The sequence below is a fragment of the Trematosphaeria pertusa genome (assembly GCF_010094035.1).
Source record: "Trematosphaeria pertusa strain CBS 122368 unplaced genomic scaffold BU26scaffold_7, whole genome shotgun sequence".
Classification (NCBI taxonomy): domain Eukaryota; kingdom Fungi; phylum Ascomycota; class Dothideomycetes; order Pleosporales; family Trematosphaeriaceae; genus Trematosphaeria; species Trematosphaeria pertusa.
In genome coordinates, this window is record NW_022987218.1 from 2157230 (window position 1) to 2173167 (window position 15938).

Genomic DNA, 15938 nt, shown 5'->3' on the forward strand with positions numbered 1-15938 from the left:
GCGGTAACTGAGCTGGAAAGCGGTGCGATCCAGACAACCCACACGGCACGAACCTTGGAAGGTCGCTGCTGTGCCACGGGAGCTCGTGGAGACGGGGGTCCGACGGCAGCTGGAATTCGGAATTCTATGGGAGCAGGCGCAGCGATTCGGAGCGGCGACGGTGGCCTGTGCGCGCCATCAACACCAGCCAGTCATCGCAACGCAACGCCGCTCTACCAACACTCTCCGCACATCGCCTCATTGTCGCAAGTCGCAGGTCGCAGGTCACCGCAAGACAAATAAGTCTCGCTAGCATAACAGTGCCCTTTTTCGCCAGCCAAGCGTTGCGCATGACAGCACGCATGAGACAACACCCTCTAGAAGCACCCTAAGAAACAGCTACCTGGCCAAGTATCTTTCATCCACCGCTCTGGTTTTGTCAGCTGTCTTATCATCCTATCATATACTATCTCCGACTTCTTTCTTTGAGTCAGCTATCACATCTCTCCATCATCGCGTCTGGTACCTTCGATCAGGTCCTCGGCACTGGACGTTTGCGGTATGCTGGCCACCCATTCCAAAGAGGCGACAAAAAGAGAACCCAGACTATCGAACCCAACCACCGCAAAACCGGGGAATTATAGTATGGGACCTTTGATCAAGAGATATCGCGAGAGGAAGTAGATGACCGCCGTGTAGAGGCATATCCTTTCGGAGACGTTCATCGAGCATCGACCGCGCGGATCTATCCGTCGCAACCTCATCAACAACCCTGGAGGCAATTGCAGCTAAGCGTCGGAGGCTTGACAAAGACCCAAGCAAGAGGATTGTAACGTCCTACGAACCCTGTTAGTCGGGCTGGACCCTGGAATGTAACGTGGTGGATGCGGTATGTGGCTGTTTGCGGCATGCTGCCAACCCCGCCACACCCGCGCGGCTTGCCCGACCTCCTCGCAACTTCTAGCGACTGCTTGACTAGTTAGCACATTGTGCAAAGTCATCAAACGGTCTTTCGTCACCGGGAGTCGCTTATGCCAACTCATTCCTCGCTCGGTCGCTAAGTATAGAACGTTGCAGCCCAGGAATGCAACGAAAGACGAAGGCTGGTAAGAACTCGAGCATGCATCATGCAGCAGTATGCAGCAGTATATATCGAGTATAGGTTTGTGCGATTATCTTGTTTACCCTGTTTGCTTTCTGCATCATTGGTGCATCGTTCCATTCGCGCTGCAGCCCTTCTGCAAGGTACGCTTGCCACACTCATCCCTCTATCTCCCCCGCTCTCTCGCGACGAGTTGCTTCGTGCATCTTCCAGCAACCGGGTACCCACTCCGCACGCTAAAGACACTCTTCATGACCTCTTTACTACGGCACACCGACATACCAATGCGGCAGAACATCGACAAAGAGCTCGGAGCCCTCGACCTAGATCAGCTCTTTGACCAATACGTTGAGACAGACCTGCTCCAGCTTACCGACCCGACGGCAGACCCGTCCAGCTCCGATGACCTCGCACATCTCTTTGAGCTCCCTCCATCGAATGGGGATGAAGCATTTGAGACCAGCCCTATGCCCGATTGGGATGCCTGCACAGAGCATGCTTGGCATAAGGCTCTCCAGAAGCTCGAACAAAACCCAGCCTCGCCCACCACGCCGGACAATTCCTTTTCTATTTACCCTGAATCGCGTGGCAAAGCTGCGCTGAGCGATCCTGAGTTTTTCATTTTAGACGATCTTTTCGCACTGGACAAAGTTGAGCCGCGAGCGCTCTCGCAGCCTTCTACACCCAGACCACAGGTCGCAAGACCAGCGAAGCAGGCTGGCCCCAGCCCCGATCGGTCAATTCGCCACGGAATACATAAGGCAGTGACCAGGAAGGCTGCTATCTCAAACATCGCAGCCAAAATGATGCGACAATCACACTACCGACCAGGCTTCCAGGACCTATGGACACGGAAAATGGACGCCGCGCCAGAGGCATTTACCCTCCAAATGCCATCTCACGATGTGCAATCGCCTCCAGCATCAACGAGGTTCACTCAAGACGACAATTCATGCGGCTTCTTCCCGCGACAACAACAGCCTTACACGATCGCCATGAGCGACGACCCCACAACAACACCCGAAACCCAACACTCAAACTACCAACTCACGCCCCTATCGTCTCCAGCAATCGACGCCAGTTCCTCGCGCAATGCCAACGGCTCCCACTTTCAGTTCTCCAACGACCACATGGCATCAGCCTACATCTCGCACCAGGCGGCTCTCTCAGCCTTGCAAACCCCGCCCCCATCACACCGCCTTCCGATGACGACGTGGGGTTCCGAGCCGTCCCCCAACCTTGATTTTTCGTCCTTTTCGGCCTCGCCCGATTTCTCACAGTCCCAGGACTCGAAGACGGCTGCGGGATGGTCGTGGAGTGGTAATGGCCCCCCAACTGTCCCCATGACTCAGACTCAGCCTCATGGCTCGCACTCCAGATCATCGAGCCAAAATATGAGCTTTAGCACCGCATCTGTTGCAGGGTTAGGTATCTCATGCGATACGGCGTCTTTCGGCAGCTTTGGGCCGGAACTTAGTGCGGGTTCCAATGGTCTCAACACTTCAGCCTCGTTCGACATGGCGTCCTACAACACCATGTACCCTCCACCAACCACATCCGGAATCCCCATCGGCCACGGTCCAGCCAACCCACCATCCCGCTCACCCTCACTCTCCCCTCAACCACGCTTCACCCGCCGCCGGCACTCCTCACACAACAACGCCCATCACCACCACACATCGTCCCGCTCGCGCCGCAAATCGAGCAACTCGTCCAACCAAAGCGGCGGGCGCTCAGGCTCCGGTTCCAACCCCGGCGTGGGCTTTGTAAACTTCACGCCCGATGATAGTAGGAAGATATTGACTGGCGTTGCGCCGAGTGGGAGTTCGAAGACCAAAGCAAGGCGTGAGAAAGAGGCAGCGGAGAAGAGGCGGAAACTGAGTCAGGCGGCGATGAAGGCCGTTATGGAGGCGGGTGGGGATGTAGGGAGGTTGGAGAGGGAGGGGCTCCTGGTGCTGGAGGGGTAGGCTGGAGTTCTTACGGCATGGCTTGGACTCCTCACGCGTTGTGGGTTGAGTTGGTTGTGCTGTGGGTTGACTCGCCTAACCGGACAGCACTGCTCTTCTCCTCTTTTTCTTCTCCCGCCATCGTATTGTCGTCCTCTGATGGAGACCGGGTGTGGTTGAGGAAAGGTTTCGTGTAAAGACTATTACCATCGTTTAGCACTCTACGGTGAAGAATTCTGATTTGGGAAAGCGCTGGGGTTAGGGCGGCTAATTTGGCTTTTACTATTAGGTATCTGGGGTGGTAATGCGTCTATAGTACGACGACCTACATACTGTACTGCATGCAATCGATGATTTTCGTCTCGGTTCCACTGAGATCCCCATCATGCATCGTGGCAGTGCTTTCGCATCGATATACGCGCTCACCCTTCGCTCAAGATCCCGAAACTGAGCTCGGGGTGTGGCGTCTTCTGCAAAGCTAAGGTACGCTACGCTTCCTCTGGGCTCCTCAGCTAGGTGCAACGCGCCTTCCGTAAAACCGTCTCGTCGTTGCTCTTTGGTTGGTCGATTACGAAAGCGAGCAAGCGGATATGGCGGATAAGGACGACCGCGTTCTCAAGGCCGTTGGCTCAACAGCAGTATCACTGTCTTCATCTTTCCGTCTCCTGCTGTACTTCATCCACCCATTTCCAGCCTGGCCAGAACAGTCTCAACAACTCCCTTCGCGCCCACACCCCTCTCGACACCACCCAAACTCCTCTCCTCAGCCTCCAACTCCACAGCGCCCTCATACACCCTCGCAATCATATCCTCATCGACCCTACTCCCACACGCCACAAGCCCCTTAATCAACGTGCTAACCCTCGTAATCTCCCTCAACACGCCCGGCTGGATCTCGTCGTTCTGGCTCGAGTACAGCGTCTCGGACACGCTTTCCTCCAGTCGCGTGATGCTGACGTCTTTCTGCTCCTGCGCGGTTTTCGAATGCGCAGATATGAAAATGTACCCGTTTACGCCGAGGATGACGTCGATTTCGCCGGCTGCCGTGTTGAGCGTGAAGGTCTGGCGCTTGGAGCGCACGACGCCGCCGCGGCGCGAGAGGATGCCGCCGCCTGCGCCGGAGAGCGACGTGAAGAGTCCGTTGCGCAGCTTTCCGTACTTGAGCGAGCGCGTGTGTAAGCTCGCCGTGTTGTCCTGGTGCAAGCTCTGGACTTCGGCAACGAGCAGATCGCCCTCGCTGAAGAATGTCCGGATGTTGAGTTCGTCGACGGCAGTTCGGCGACGCAGGATACCGCCTGGCAGGTTTATCGCGCTTAAGGGCAGTGAGGCTAGCATCGGCGCTGCGATGTCCACTGTCCATTTCTTCGTCTGCACGCTGACTATTCTTCCTACCACTAGGTCCCCAATCTCGGGGTTGTATCGCGCGCGTAAGGGCTGGACGGAGAGGAGCTTGTTCGTTTTGTGCAGGTGCCCTGCGACGGTGGAGATTATGGTGCTGGTGTCGGCGGGCACGTAGGTGCCGTGGCCGCGCATCCATTGCGGGTCGGACGTTATGGTTTCGCCGGGGGTTACTATGGAGGATTTGGAGGTGGAGGTTGGGAGGTCATCGTCGGACATTTCTTCGTCGGAGTCTTCGCGTTTGAGGTGCTGCGCAGCGATTGGGGCGGAGGGTGGGAGGATGGAGACCGGCATGCTGGGCGAGGGAGCGCGCTGTGGGGCTTGGGAGTGGGCTGTAGGGGACGAGACGGTTCGAAGGAGGATATGGAATCTTTTAGTGGGCTCTGAGGCGGCAATGGGCTGTATATGCCGCGGAATATGGGGTGGTTAGTTCAGTAGGTTGAAGCTTTGGAAATTTTGGCGGGGATTTCCAAGCTTAGCCCCGGGGAGCTTTAACGACGCAGATAAGCTATACCTAATTTAGTCTAGCGTACATTCCAATTTGCATAAGTCATGCCATTGGCATTCGTCACTCGTCCAACTTCGTACCATCAAAACAACGAGACAACAGACCTTCTCTATCCTTGAAAAGAAGTATCTTCACGGGAATACGACCCGAACGATCCTATCATGCCGGCATCAACTCATCCGCCTTTCCAATCACATATCACCCGACCCTTTGTCTCCACTTTGGATGCCGCATCCCACGCCAACCGTCAGGACGACCCAAACTACTATGCTGAGGACCCGCGCTCTCTGATCAGCACCTCGACCATTCATTCTCTCATTACTGGGACTGGAGACGCTGTATACCGATCGCTAGCTCCTCTTCTGGAATCGACAAATCACGAGCTCATCCTGGTGACGTGCTTCTGGGCACGGTCATCAAGTCTTGAAACTTTGAACAGCATTCTTCGCAAGCTATCTGATAAAGCAATTCGGCGCGGTAGCGAGAAGATCCAAGTTCAACTATGCTTCTCGTCGCTGTCCCTCTTCCAAAAGCTCTTTCACAAGCAATCAGTAACGGGCCAGACATATCCTCCTTCCGTATGGGTGAAGAAGCTCGGCTTACCGGACCCTTCCGAACTAGGCGGCCTGGAACTCCAAGTCAAATCGATATTCCTTCTTCCGTTCTGCGTCATGCATCCGAAGTTCATGGTCATCGACCGGCAAACTGTAATCCTGCCTTCCTGCAATATCAGCTGGGAGGAATGGTTTGAAGGTTGCATCACGCTCGCTGGACCTATCGTGGATAAGTTCTTGAGATTCTACAAAACGTTTTGGGCTCGGGGGAAGACGCATGGCCTACAAGGGGCTAGCATCGGAGAAGGCATGACCTGGCAAGCAGACAATGTTGGGAAGTCCGACCTCGGACATGGTAGCATCGTCAATTACTTCTCAAGTGCTGCGAAGCAATCCGAGATATCGGACATACCGACCGTCTTCCTCCCTAGCCCGCATCGACGGAACCCCCGCTTCCAACCTTTTGCCTCCACCGAAAGGGTCGTTGCACCACCCACGCCACTCAATGCCTTCGTTTTAACACTGTTCGCGAAGGCAGACAAGACTATCCGCATTCAAACTCCAATCCTTACCGCTCCACCCGTTCTCTCTTCACTGCTAAAAGCTCTCGAACGCGGCATCGATGTCACTATCTTGACTTCAGAACGACTCATGGTCCTCGAACAGCTAGTCACAGCTGGTACAACGACTTCTCGTTGCATCAGGAAGCTCATAAAGCGCTACAAGAAGCTCACGCTACGCAATTCCCGTGTTTCAAGCGACGAAGAAGCAGTAATATCTGCGCCGCAACCGGGTCGCCTACGGGTATCTTACTTTGAACCAATAAATGGTCCCAGGCCGAGGGGTGAAGAAGAAGGAGAACCGCAACAATCACATCTGAAGATGACGATCGTCGATGACGAGGTGCTTGTATTGGGATCAGGGAATTTAGATCGCGCAAGCTGGTTTACAAGTCAAGAGCTTGGTGTTGCGTTCTTCGACCGGCAATTGGTCAAGGGCGTGGAGAATGTGGTTGACGAAGCGACGAACGGGAGGTCAAAGTTGGTTTATGATAGTGGGGACGCTGAAGGATGAAAGGTAAATAATTTCCTTAGGTTTTTAGAAGAGACTAACCGGTAACCCAGTTTTTTAAAATCAGCCTCCATCCACTTAGTCCATCTCACATGTGTGATAAATGCCTCGATCTATTATCGCATAGACTAGGATGAAGCGAGATACTTTCCGTCACGGGAGGTGTCATATCTAGGTAGTTAAGTCTCCAACCTCAATGGAGGTAGTGTTGAAGTTGATGATCGACAGACCGGAAGCATGACGCCCGTCTTCGATCAGTTGCTTCCATCGACTTTGGGTTGATGAATGGGCGTGCAAACGCGTGATGAGAACATGGGTGTCGTCCAAGATGGGCCCGAGAAACCGAACCACAAACACGCTATTCCCAACACAGATTAGTGCCATCTCACTGTTTTCCTTCCCGATCTCCTTATGCAACTTCGCCTCCTGCATCAACATTCCGTGTCTATGCGGTCCGTAGCAACCCTGCTCATAACGTCACGCGGATATTATTTATTGAGGAGCTTGAATTCTCCGGTCTGGCCTCCGAGAAACCGCGCGTATGGAGCCGACCGGCGACGGCATTTCTACCACCCTCGTTTCACCATGCCTCCCGCAATATCGCAGAACAAGGGTAAGCATGTTTCCACCAACGAAACATGAGCGGATTCCCCTGGAAACGAAACCGCGTTCGCTGTCAATGCCGTTCCTGGAATCTGAGAAGCCCAGTTTGGTTTCTCGCTAGGACCTCGGGAACGTTATAGGAAAGTAATAACAAGAAAGCAATGATACAAACGCAATAACACAGCTGTCAAGGCGATCGTCGAAAGACGCATGAACATTCACCCAAGAGATGGAGGCAGTATTCTTTCAACCTTCCAGCCCGTTCGGCTGGTTCCTGTGCGATCGTCACAATCTCGGCGATTTCTGACAACCCAGTGGATCTTCTCATTTCCACCAACGGGCCACCCTCACCCTTCATCTGGAGTGGAAACAAGCACACGCCCAGACCTACAAGCTTCTGTTGTTCAGAGCTTAGCTTGCCGCTGGCGACTATCAAGGGACCGAAACGGTGCTATATAACCTCTCTCTTATGCTCACAGATTCGCTCACCACCTTCAATTACTTCCTTGTCTTTGAATTCACCTGTCACTCTTTCATTTCTCAAAATGGTGTCTGCCCGCCTTTCTGCTCTCCTTCTCGGCGCTGGCGCTCTTGTGTCGGCTGCCCCAGCCCCGACGCCTACCCAGCCAGCCAAGCTGGCAGACCGCGCTGCGAGTTGTACGTTCATGGACGCAGCATCTGCTAGCAAGTCGAAGACTTCGTGCTCTACCATTGTTTTGAGCAACGTCGCTGTCCCCTCTGGAACAACTCTTGATCTAACCAAGCTAAACGACGGCACGACTGTAAGCCCGACTATCTTCTTTGGCTCTGCCACTGATGACTAACTTGTTGCAGGTCATCTTCGAGGGTACGACCAGCTTCGGGTACAAGGAGTGGGAGGGACCGCTGATCTCCGTTTCTGGTACCAAGATCACGGTTAAGGGTGAGAGCGGTCATGTGATTGATGGAAACGGTGCAAAATGGTGGGATGGCGAGGGCTCCAACGGCGGCAAGACCAAGCCCAAGGTGAGTGCATCTTGCTCGCCTGACCCGAACACCAACTGACCTTCTCAGTTCTTCTACGCTCACTCGATGAAGCAATCCACAATCTCCGACCTCAACGTCAAGAACACTCCTGTGCAAGGTTTCAGCATCAATTCTGCGACTGACCTGACGCTCGACTCCATCACCATCGATAACTCCGCCGGGGACACCGACGAACTTGGTCACAACACTGATGCTTTCGACGTCGGCAGCTCCACCGGCATCACGATCTCCAACGCGAACATCAAGAACCAGGACGACTGCCTCGCTATCAACTCCGGCACCAACATTCACTTCGTTGGCGGCACCTGCTCGGGAGGTCACGGTCTCAGCATCGGCTCCGTCGGTGGCCGCTCCGACAACACTGTCGATGGTGTCGTTATTGAGTCGAGTACGATTTCCAACTCGCAGAACGGCGTGCGCATCAAGACAGTGTACGATGCTACGGGCAGCGTCAACAACGTTACATACAAGGATATCACCCTTTCGGGCATCACCAAGTACGGCATTGTTATCGAGCAGGACTACGAGAACGGTTCGCCGACGGGTACCCCTACTACTGGTGTTCCCATTACCGACCTTACTCTCAACAAGGTCACTGGCTCGGTGTCTTCCAGCGCCACACCGGTCTACATTCTCTGCGGTTCTGGCAGCTGCTCTGAGTGGACGTGGAGTGGCGTGAGTGTCACTGGAGGATCGAAGAGTTCGAAATGCGAGAACGTTCCCAGCGGTGCGTCCTGCTAATTGCAGCCACTAAGCCTATTCTCTAACAGACCGTTTTGGTGCGCGCATAGCAACCTTGAGCTAGAGGATGTCGGCGGTTTCACGCATACTTCATTTCTTGTGCATATTCTTCATACTCTTGTCAATACTTTCTTGACTCCTCGAAGAGGGTCCCTTTTATTGAGATGCCATCGTTGGCGAAATATCATTGGGCATGAGGATCGTTTGTGTTCCACCGAATAGAGTGACGAAAACGACCGGCCTGCTGGCATGTCAAAATCGAGGTGTCTCTGCACTTGGGCTCCATGAGGGGAACCACCTGCCGTTTGTTCACCGGTGAGATTTGAGTGCCCAGCTTGTGGGTCGTATATCCGCTCACCGGTCTGCACGGAGAGTTTCGCCCTGGTCGACCTGATTTTCGGAGAAGATGGCCCGAGTTGCTCGGGTCATTGGTGGATTCTGGAATCTGTGGCACCGTACCTGCAGCTTCTGGGCACTGCCGTATCCTGTACGAGATTGAAGATGGCATACCAAGACTCAGCCGCAATACCACAGTAGCTGCCGGACTTACCACCAAAGCAGTCCTGGAGCCGATGCACGCCTAGAAGCGATAGTGTGCGGGGAGGCATGGGCTGGAATTAAGAATCAGCAGCAGGGCCAAATCTTTGGAGGGTGGTCAAGGTGCCGTAGAGATATGCTTTCCAAAGTGGCCTGATGCACCAGCTTTTAAGAGACTAAGGGTGCAATGGAGCCCTCGATGTTAGGACTGAAAAGTGCGCGCCCGTGATGAAGTATGCGCACCTCCCGCACACTTATTTTGGGTACCGTTACGTAACCTCTCAGCCCTTCCCGACATCCCGCCAGACCTCCACGTCCTCCGCACCACAAACGTCCTCTTCCCCGCCCGTTCCTGCGAACATGCATGCTGTCTCGAATCCTCCAAAAGAATGCGAAATACGAGAATCTCACGGGCTGACCGAAATGTCTGCGTGCTTGGCGCGATTGGTCATCCCACCTCACGCTCTTTCCATTCGTACAGAAGAGGACGCCGAACGGCCATACATTCTTCCCGCCGAATACGAGCAGTAGATTAAACGGCCCCCCTGCCCAGCCTCGGTTTTGCCTACCACGATGCGACGTTGTAGAGCTTCATCACCTTTCTGTTGCTCTCACCACCTACTTTAGCTGCCTTGCCCAGCACTCCGATATTGCGAACCTATGGCCTCGTGGATCTATACGAAGGTCGAGAGCTCTGCGGTAGAACCGTCTCCAAGATTAGCACGGACGTTTGCCAATCTCGTCGCTTCCATCCTCCGCTTCGCCGGCGACCTCGATCCTCCCAAGCAAGCAGTTCCTGGATCTCCATGCCTCAGGCTTGTTCGAAATCTCGTACACCAAGGGTACTTTCATCTATGCTGCATGTAATAGCCTCTATTCCAAGGCATCACCATGCTCTCGGGCTCTCCAGATGTCAGCTCTGCCTTCATCTCTGGTCAGAGGCATGTTTTTTGATCTCGCCATGCCACAGTGAACTCCATCAGCCTCGGTTGGAGCCGCCATCTATAGCAGTATAAACCGGCTATGATCCACTTCGATGCTTCCCTCTTCCTACGGGACCTGCAGCGTCCAATTGGCCTGGAAGTGATCATTCGTTCTAAGAAGAATACTCCACTGTGCATTATTAACCGGCCATGAAAGGCATATGCCTCTCCTTTGCCGTTCTATGGCTCCTGCAGCTTGTCGCTGCCTCTGGTGACCTAGTCGAGCTGGTCCCACTCCCTCGTCATCTCTGGGACCAATCCATCCGTAAGCGGGATGAAGCTACTGAGGCTGCCAACGTCACCTTGATGGACCACGAGCAAATGCTTTGGACTAGCCCTCCCAATGGTGTGCATGATTCACCACGTACGAGATGGCCAACTAATGAGCCTAGATACGCATCCGAAGATTGTGTCCATGGTCCTCTGGACTGGACAGGACCGGCTCATCCTCGACATGGCCAAGTTTGGCTGGGAGCTCAAGACCGTGAATTGCACCGAGAACATGATGGTGCAGTTCCGTCACAACATCAGCTTCCAGGCCGCGAAGAAGCAATGGGACTGGGTCAACTTCAACGGCATGCGCTCTTTCGTCATGATCGCGGATCACATCAAGTGCGGTAGGGACTGGTCGCCGAACCCATGGCTCGTCAGCACCGTTCGTTTCGATCCGTCTACACTGAAAGTCTTCATGGAGGCTGAGAAGAAGACCTGGAAGAACATAACCCGCTCCTACGCCATGGACTTTGGGGAAGTGCAGACTGGACGCAAGCGGCTCCTGGACTTCAACCTCGACAAAGCATTTACCCTTGACCTCGCTTCAACGTTTCCCAGCAAGATCATTGCCAAGAACTGGACTTCAGGTAACACAAAAGCTTCTTTCGGAGTGAGCTGCGTCGACTGCGGTACGTCAGGCCAGCTTGTGTTTGCTGGCCACATCGAGGGCAGCGCTTTCGGTGGTATCGACAAATTTATGGTCAGCGCTACTCCAGTGGGTCTTCAAGCTGCTCTCAATCTTGAGGTCGCTTTTGAAGGCATCTACAAATTCACCAATAACAAAGAGGAGTTTGATCTCCTCACTATCCCTTTGCCCTATGGCTGGACCATCCCCGGCGTGTTGACGTTCGGTCCGAACGCCAAGGTCATTGCAGGGTACTCGCTCGACAGTATCCAAGGATCAGCAACCGTTACCACCGGTGTGGCAGCAAAGATCCCGGACGACTCCCTAGCGAAGGTCGACCTCTTTGGCAAGAAGAAGCTCGATGTCCATGGCTGGATTCCGACATTCGAGACTAAGCCACTCGAGATACAAGCCGAGATCACTGCCGGTGCATCCCTTTACACTAAGCTCGCAGTAGCTGTTAGCATTGAAGTTCTCGGTAAGTCTTGACGGCACGTGTCACATGCTATACGGTGCTGACCCTATGACAGATGAGAACGGTGTCAACGTGGACGTGAATCTTCAGTTCCCGAAGCTCATTATTGCTGCCACTGGTGGCTATAACGCGGAGGGCTTTTGCTCGACCGGTGGCGATACTTTCGGCGTCTCCCTGGATGTCTCCCTTGGTTGTGAGCTCGAGCTGGAGGGGTGGGCAGAGGTCGATGGGAACCGCAAAGTTCTCTTCGAGGTCGACCTGTACGAAAACGATCACCTCTATGACTTTCCTACCCTTTGTATAGGTATGGGCGGAGACAGCGATTCGTCCTGCGCTGCCGTTCCCCAAACTGACGATGCGGACTGGTTCTACAATGAAATCGACTCGCCCAACGACAACGACTCATTTGACGAGGACCCTTACGCCACCCCTTACCCTACTGGACTTAGCATACGCAAGCGCAACGTCAAAGACCCGTACTTTATGGAATGCGACAAATGTGAGGGTGAGAACTGCAAGCGGCAGTATCCGATTCAGATGAGGCCGTATCCTGGGCCAGGCAACCTGGCTAAAAATGTAGCCAGCGGGAAAGCCGATGTCCCAGTCATGGAGCCAGGCTCTTATGACTGCGATGACAGCGATTGGCACAACTGTGATGTAGGTAAATGGGGTGTCAGCCCATCAAGTGTCCCAGCACCCCAGGCTCCCGCCAAGGTCGGCGACCTCTGGGATGGTAAGTAAACTCCTTTAAGCCCCTCTTTGAAAAGGAGCTCATAATAGCAGCGGAGCATGTCTACGAAGGCGACTTCATCAAATCGTTCCTTGATCATCTCTACGAGACCCATTTCAAAGCGCAGGGCGAGAAGGAAGGGTGTGCCGCTCTGGCTGGCATCTTCAAGCTCAAGGAGGGCGGGGGCTGGATGGACCAGCTGATGAATCAGCTCGGCAGAACATACACTGTCAACAAGACCATGACTCTTTTCACCAAGAAGGAGAACCAGCTTAAGCACCGTGTAAGTGGTGGCCCTCTTCCTATGCATTGCATTTGCCTTGCTATAATCGGCTTGCTGATGCGCAGAGGTTAGATTCTCGCGGAAGACATTGTGCAGATCGATAGTAAGGCGGAAGATTCCCCCAGCAAGGATGTCAGGCTGTGTAGGATTCGCCGCGTTGTCAACTCCTGCAGATACCTGATGCATGAGAAGACGAAGGACCGCATGAGGTGGTCCATCGTCGGATATACTCTCAAGAGCGGTCCCTTTCCCGGAGTCAATGGCATCTTGTAAGTGCGCTCTCTTACTTTACACGTTTACCTTGTCGCTTTTTTCTTCAGCTGGCTGACATTTCTATAGCACAGAAATGGACAAACCCGGGAGCAAGATTTGGGACGGCCGCACAAAGCCCACCGAATTCACGACCTGGCAAGAAGAGCACCAGACGTGGTTCGACCAGATGTACAAGAAAGGCTTTACCAACACTAGGAAGAAACTCCAGACTTATGCTGATGGGCTGACCAAGATGGACGACTACAAAGGTTATTTCGACTCGGCTACAGAAGAGGCAATCGACGCCATGGCTAAGGGCACGAATCTCGATACCTGGTGCATGAACGACTTCAACTGGCCTTGAGCGAAGTGGGCGAGCGCGAGTCGGAATGCGAATGTAATCATTGCGTCTTTGTTCTACATATCCGTCAATGGAACGCACACATGTGGGGTCGCGATTGGAAGCTAGAACTCTTTTGTATACGGACCTTGCCGTCGGGTTTTAGTACTCTCGTAAATTGATGCAGCTTTCCTCTTTCCCGTTTGCTATCTGCCGTCTCGTGCGGCATCGCGTGTGGGTCGTCCTCGGTATCCTTAACAATGCACGTGTAATTACCTAGCTCGCATATCTCTGCCATAGCAAAATCGCGCCGGGCTCTTCTTGTCCACGTACCATACATGAACTTTGTTACTATTCGCTTTGCGCGATGAGACTACTCGCCCTCACTCACAAGCCTCCAACGGTGGCGATCTTCCAGGTGTTCTACAAGGAACTCGTCGAGTTCGAGGAACAGGAAGTTGATGACGTTGATGTCTTGGCCGAAGCAACAGCTGCTCACCGCTGTTCAGATCAGTTGGCCGAGCTCTTTTCGATGATAAGGCGCGATGGCGTGCATGTGTGTTGACGTTCTTCTTGCGCAGACAGTTCTCGCCCTCGAGCAGTTTTGCTTAGAGCTGCCATACCGCTACGGCGTAACATTTTCCCTCCAACTGACATTCGCGGTGCTAGTCATTCACTCCCTCAGAAAGAGCGCCGTGCACCCCACGAATATAATCGCCGTCGCCACCCGCCGATATAAGGTTCGTCTCTCGCAAATAAGACCCATCATAACACAACCACGGCCTCGACTCCACACCTGCTGTCTCAAAAGGCTCGCTTCCGCTTGAACAAGATGGTGCCTCCCAAGACAGCCGACTTTTCGGAGCAGTACGTTGCCGATATCCGCGAATTGCCGTATGTTGAACGTCAAGCTCTGAAAGCTGGGCCGAAGGTCAAAATCTTCGATGACAACACTTTCATTATGGAGCTGCCGCGCGCCCTCTTCTTAGCCGCCACTACCGAGCCGCGCCTGATCACATCGTCCGGCGAGATCCATCTTCCTCCCGACACCGGTGTTGACGGTATCATCTCTGTCGGATGCTGGCTACTTGCCGTTGTCGATTCGGAAGAGACGTTCCACCTCCGGCCGAAGAAAGACATGGCTGACGATCTCCGCATCTGCCGCGCTGGTCGTCTTCTCGGCATGGAAAAGTACATCGACCACATCCATAGGCACTACTGGTGGAAATTCTACAACAAGCCCTTCAGCGCCGCCGATGTCGATCTCGTCGTGGGCCTTGCCATGGACCCGAAAGACCCGTTCTTGCGCCTCGTCTCCGAGCGTCTCGCCGCCTACCTCCGTGATGGCCAGATCATGAACCCCGATGCCCTGCGTGCCTATATCAAGCAGAACCCGATGCTCGACAACACAGTCCGACAGGCCAACAAGGAGTTCAAGAAGAAGAAGCTGAAGGAGAAGGACAAGGCTGAGCGTGCTGCGGCCCGCGCCGAGCGCGAGGCGCTCCTCATCGCACAGCGCAAGGAGGAGGAGGCTCGCCGTGAGGAAGAGGACCGCCAAAAGAAGCAGGAGCAGGCTCGAAAGGCGGCGGAGCAAGCCAAGCTCAAAGCCGAGATTGAAGCCCGCCGTAAGAAGCTGGAGGACGAGTATCGAGAGAAAAAGCAGAAGGAGCAGGCGCTGTGGGCGGAGCGCAATAAGAAGGACGCCGAGCTGAACCGGTCACTTCAGGACAAGATCCGCTCTGGGAAGAAGACGGTTACGCGGGAGGAGGCGCGGTACTTTGAGCGCACCCGGGGGAAGCGCTGCCCTTACAATGTGGTGTAAAGGGGACTCTTCTCTTGATATATTTCAGACCAGGCAATTTTCGGAGTATAGCGAATGGGCTTTTGATGCGATATGGGGAGGTCTGGCGCCAGATACGCTAGGACCGTGACTGTTCTTTCAGTTCAGCGCGTGGAATTTGTGGCTACATGAGCCATCTTATAGGCGTCTGGTCTGGATTGTGTTACTGGAGTCTCGCGGGAGAGCCCATATGCGACTCATCATAGCGCTCATATGAAAGAGTTAGGATATCCCGGCAAGCCATCAACCTAGACGCATCGCTGCAAGGAGGGCGTGGAAGAGACAAGGGACTCCGATGGCAACCTTCCCCACAGGAACTCAAGCTTCTTAGGGCTCGAAAGATATCCGCATGCATTCGTTGTAACGGTGTCGCAGCGTTCTCGTGGACTATCGCTTGCTAGTCTACCGGTTCTCCTTCCCCTCACCATGGAGATTCGCCCACGGTACCTAGGTATCTCCTTCAAGGATGCTGACCAGACTGGACTGTCTGGGGTACCGCACTCAACTCAACCTCACCGTTACGTCCCAACTCATATTACAACCCACTTGTTCCTTCTACTCCTCCCTCTTTCAATAGAAGACTGGCCTTTTTTCCCTAGAACAACTGTAGGCACACCTGGTTCAAGGAGCTGCATCTACGTCTCCAGATTGAGACACGCAATTTAGGGGCGG

At 54.0% G+C, this 15938-nt stretch overlaps 6 protein-coding genes across 6 annotated transcripts; 5 read left to right on the forward strand and 1 right to left on the reverse strand.

Annotated features, from left to right (window-relative positions):
* The first annotated feature begins 1107 nt into the window (after positions 1-1107).
* Positions 1108-3381, forward strand: BU26DRAFT_519544 (uncharacterized protein). The gene has a single exon (XM_033829081.1). The coding sequence runs from the start codon at positions 1333-1335 to the stop codon at positions 3046-3048; it is 1716 nt and encodes a 571-aa protein (XP_033684499.1). The 5' UTR covers positions 1108-1332; the 3' UTR covers positions 3049-3381.
* BU26DRAFT_519545 (uncharacterized protein) lies at positions 3322-4861 on the reverse strand. The gene has a single exon (XM_033829082.1). The coding sequence runs from the start codon at positions 4717-4719 to the stop codon at positions 3703-3705; it is 1017 nt and encodes a 338-aa protein (XP_033684500.1). The 5' UTR covers positions 4720-4861; the 3' UTR covers positions 3322-3702.
* Positions 4862-5005: 144 nt separating this feature from the next.
* On the forward strand, positions 5006-6669 carry BU26DRAFT_318774 (phospholipase D/nuclease). The gene is made up of 2 exons (XM_033822017.1): positions 5006-6564; positions 6612-6669. The coding sequence occupies exon 1, from the start codon at positions 5095-5097 to the stop codon at positions 6559-6561; it is 1467 nt and encodes a 488-aa protein (XP_033684501.1). The 5' UTR covers positions 5006-5094; the 3' UTR covers positions 6562-6564; positions 6612-6669.
* A 1037-nt stretch (positions 6670-7706) lies between these two features.
* Positions 7707-8928, forward strand: BU26DRAFT_531291 (glycoside hydrolase family 28 protein; the record flags this gene model as incomplete). The annotated part of the gene is made up of 3 exons (XM_033831015.1): positions 7707-7943; positions 7996-8166; positions 8215-8928. 3 exons carry the CDS (start codon positions 7707-7709, stop codon positions 8926-8928), a joined length of 1122 nt encoding a protein of 373 aa, XP_033684502.1.
* A 1205-nt stretch (positions 8929-10133) lies between these two features.
* On the forward strand, positions 10134-13107 carry BU26DRAFT_595383 (uncharacterized protein; the record flags this gene model as incomplete). The annotated part of the gene is made up of 5 exons (XM_033834938.1): positions 10134-10794; positions 10841-11824; positions 11877-12554; positions 12605-12841; positions 12920-13107. Exons 1-5 carry the CDS (start codon positions 10599-10601, stop codon positions 13105-13107), a joined length of 2283 nt encoding a protein of 760 aa, XP_033684503.1. The 5' UTR covers positions 10134-10598.
* Positions 13108-14258: 1151 nt separating this feature from the next.
* On the forward strand, positions 14259-15475 carry BU26DRAFT_595386 (uncharacterized protein; the record flags this gene model as incomplete). The annotated part of the gene is made up of 1 exon (XM_033834939.1): positions 14259-15475. One exon carries the CDS (start codon positions 14259-14261, stop codon positions 15246-15248), a length of 990 nt encoding a protein of 329 aa, XP_033684504.1. The 3' UTR covers positions 15249-15475.
* Between the last annotated feature and the right edge of the window lie 463 nt (positions 15476-15938).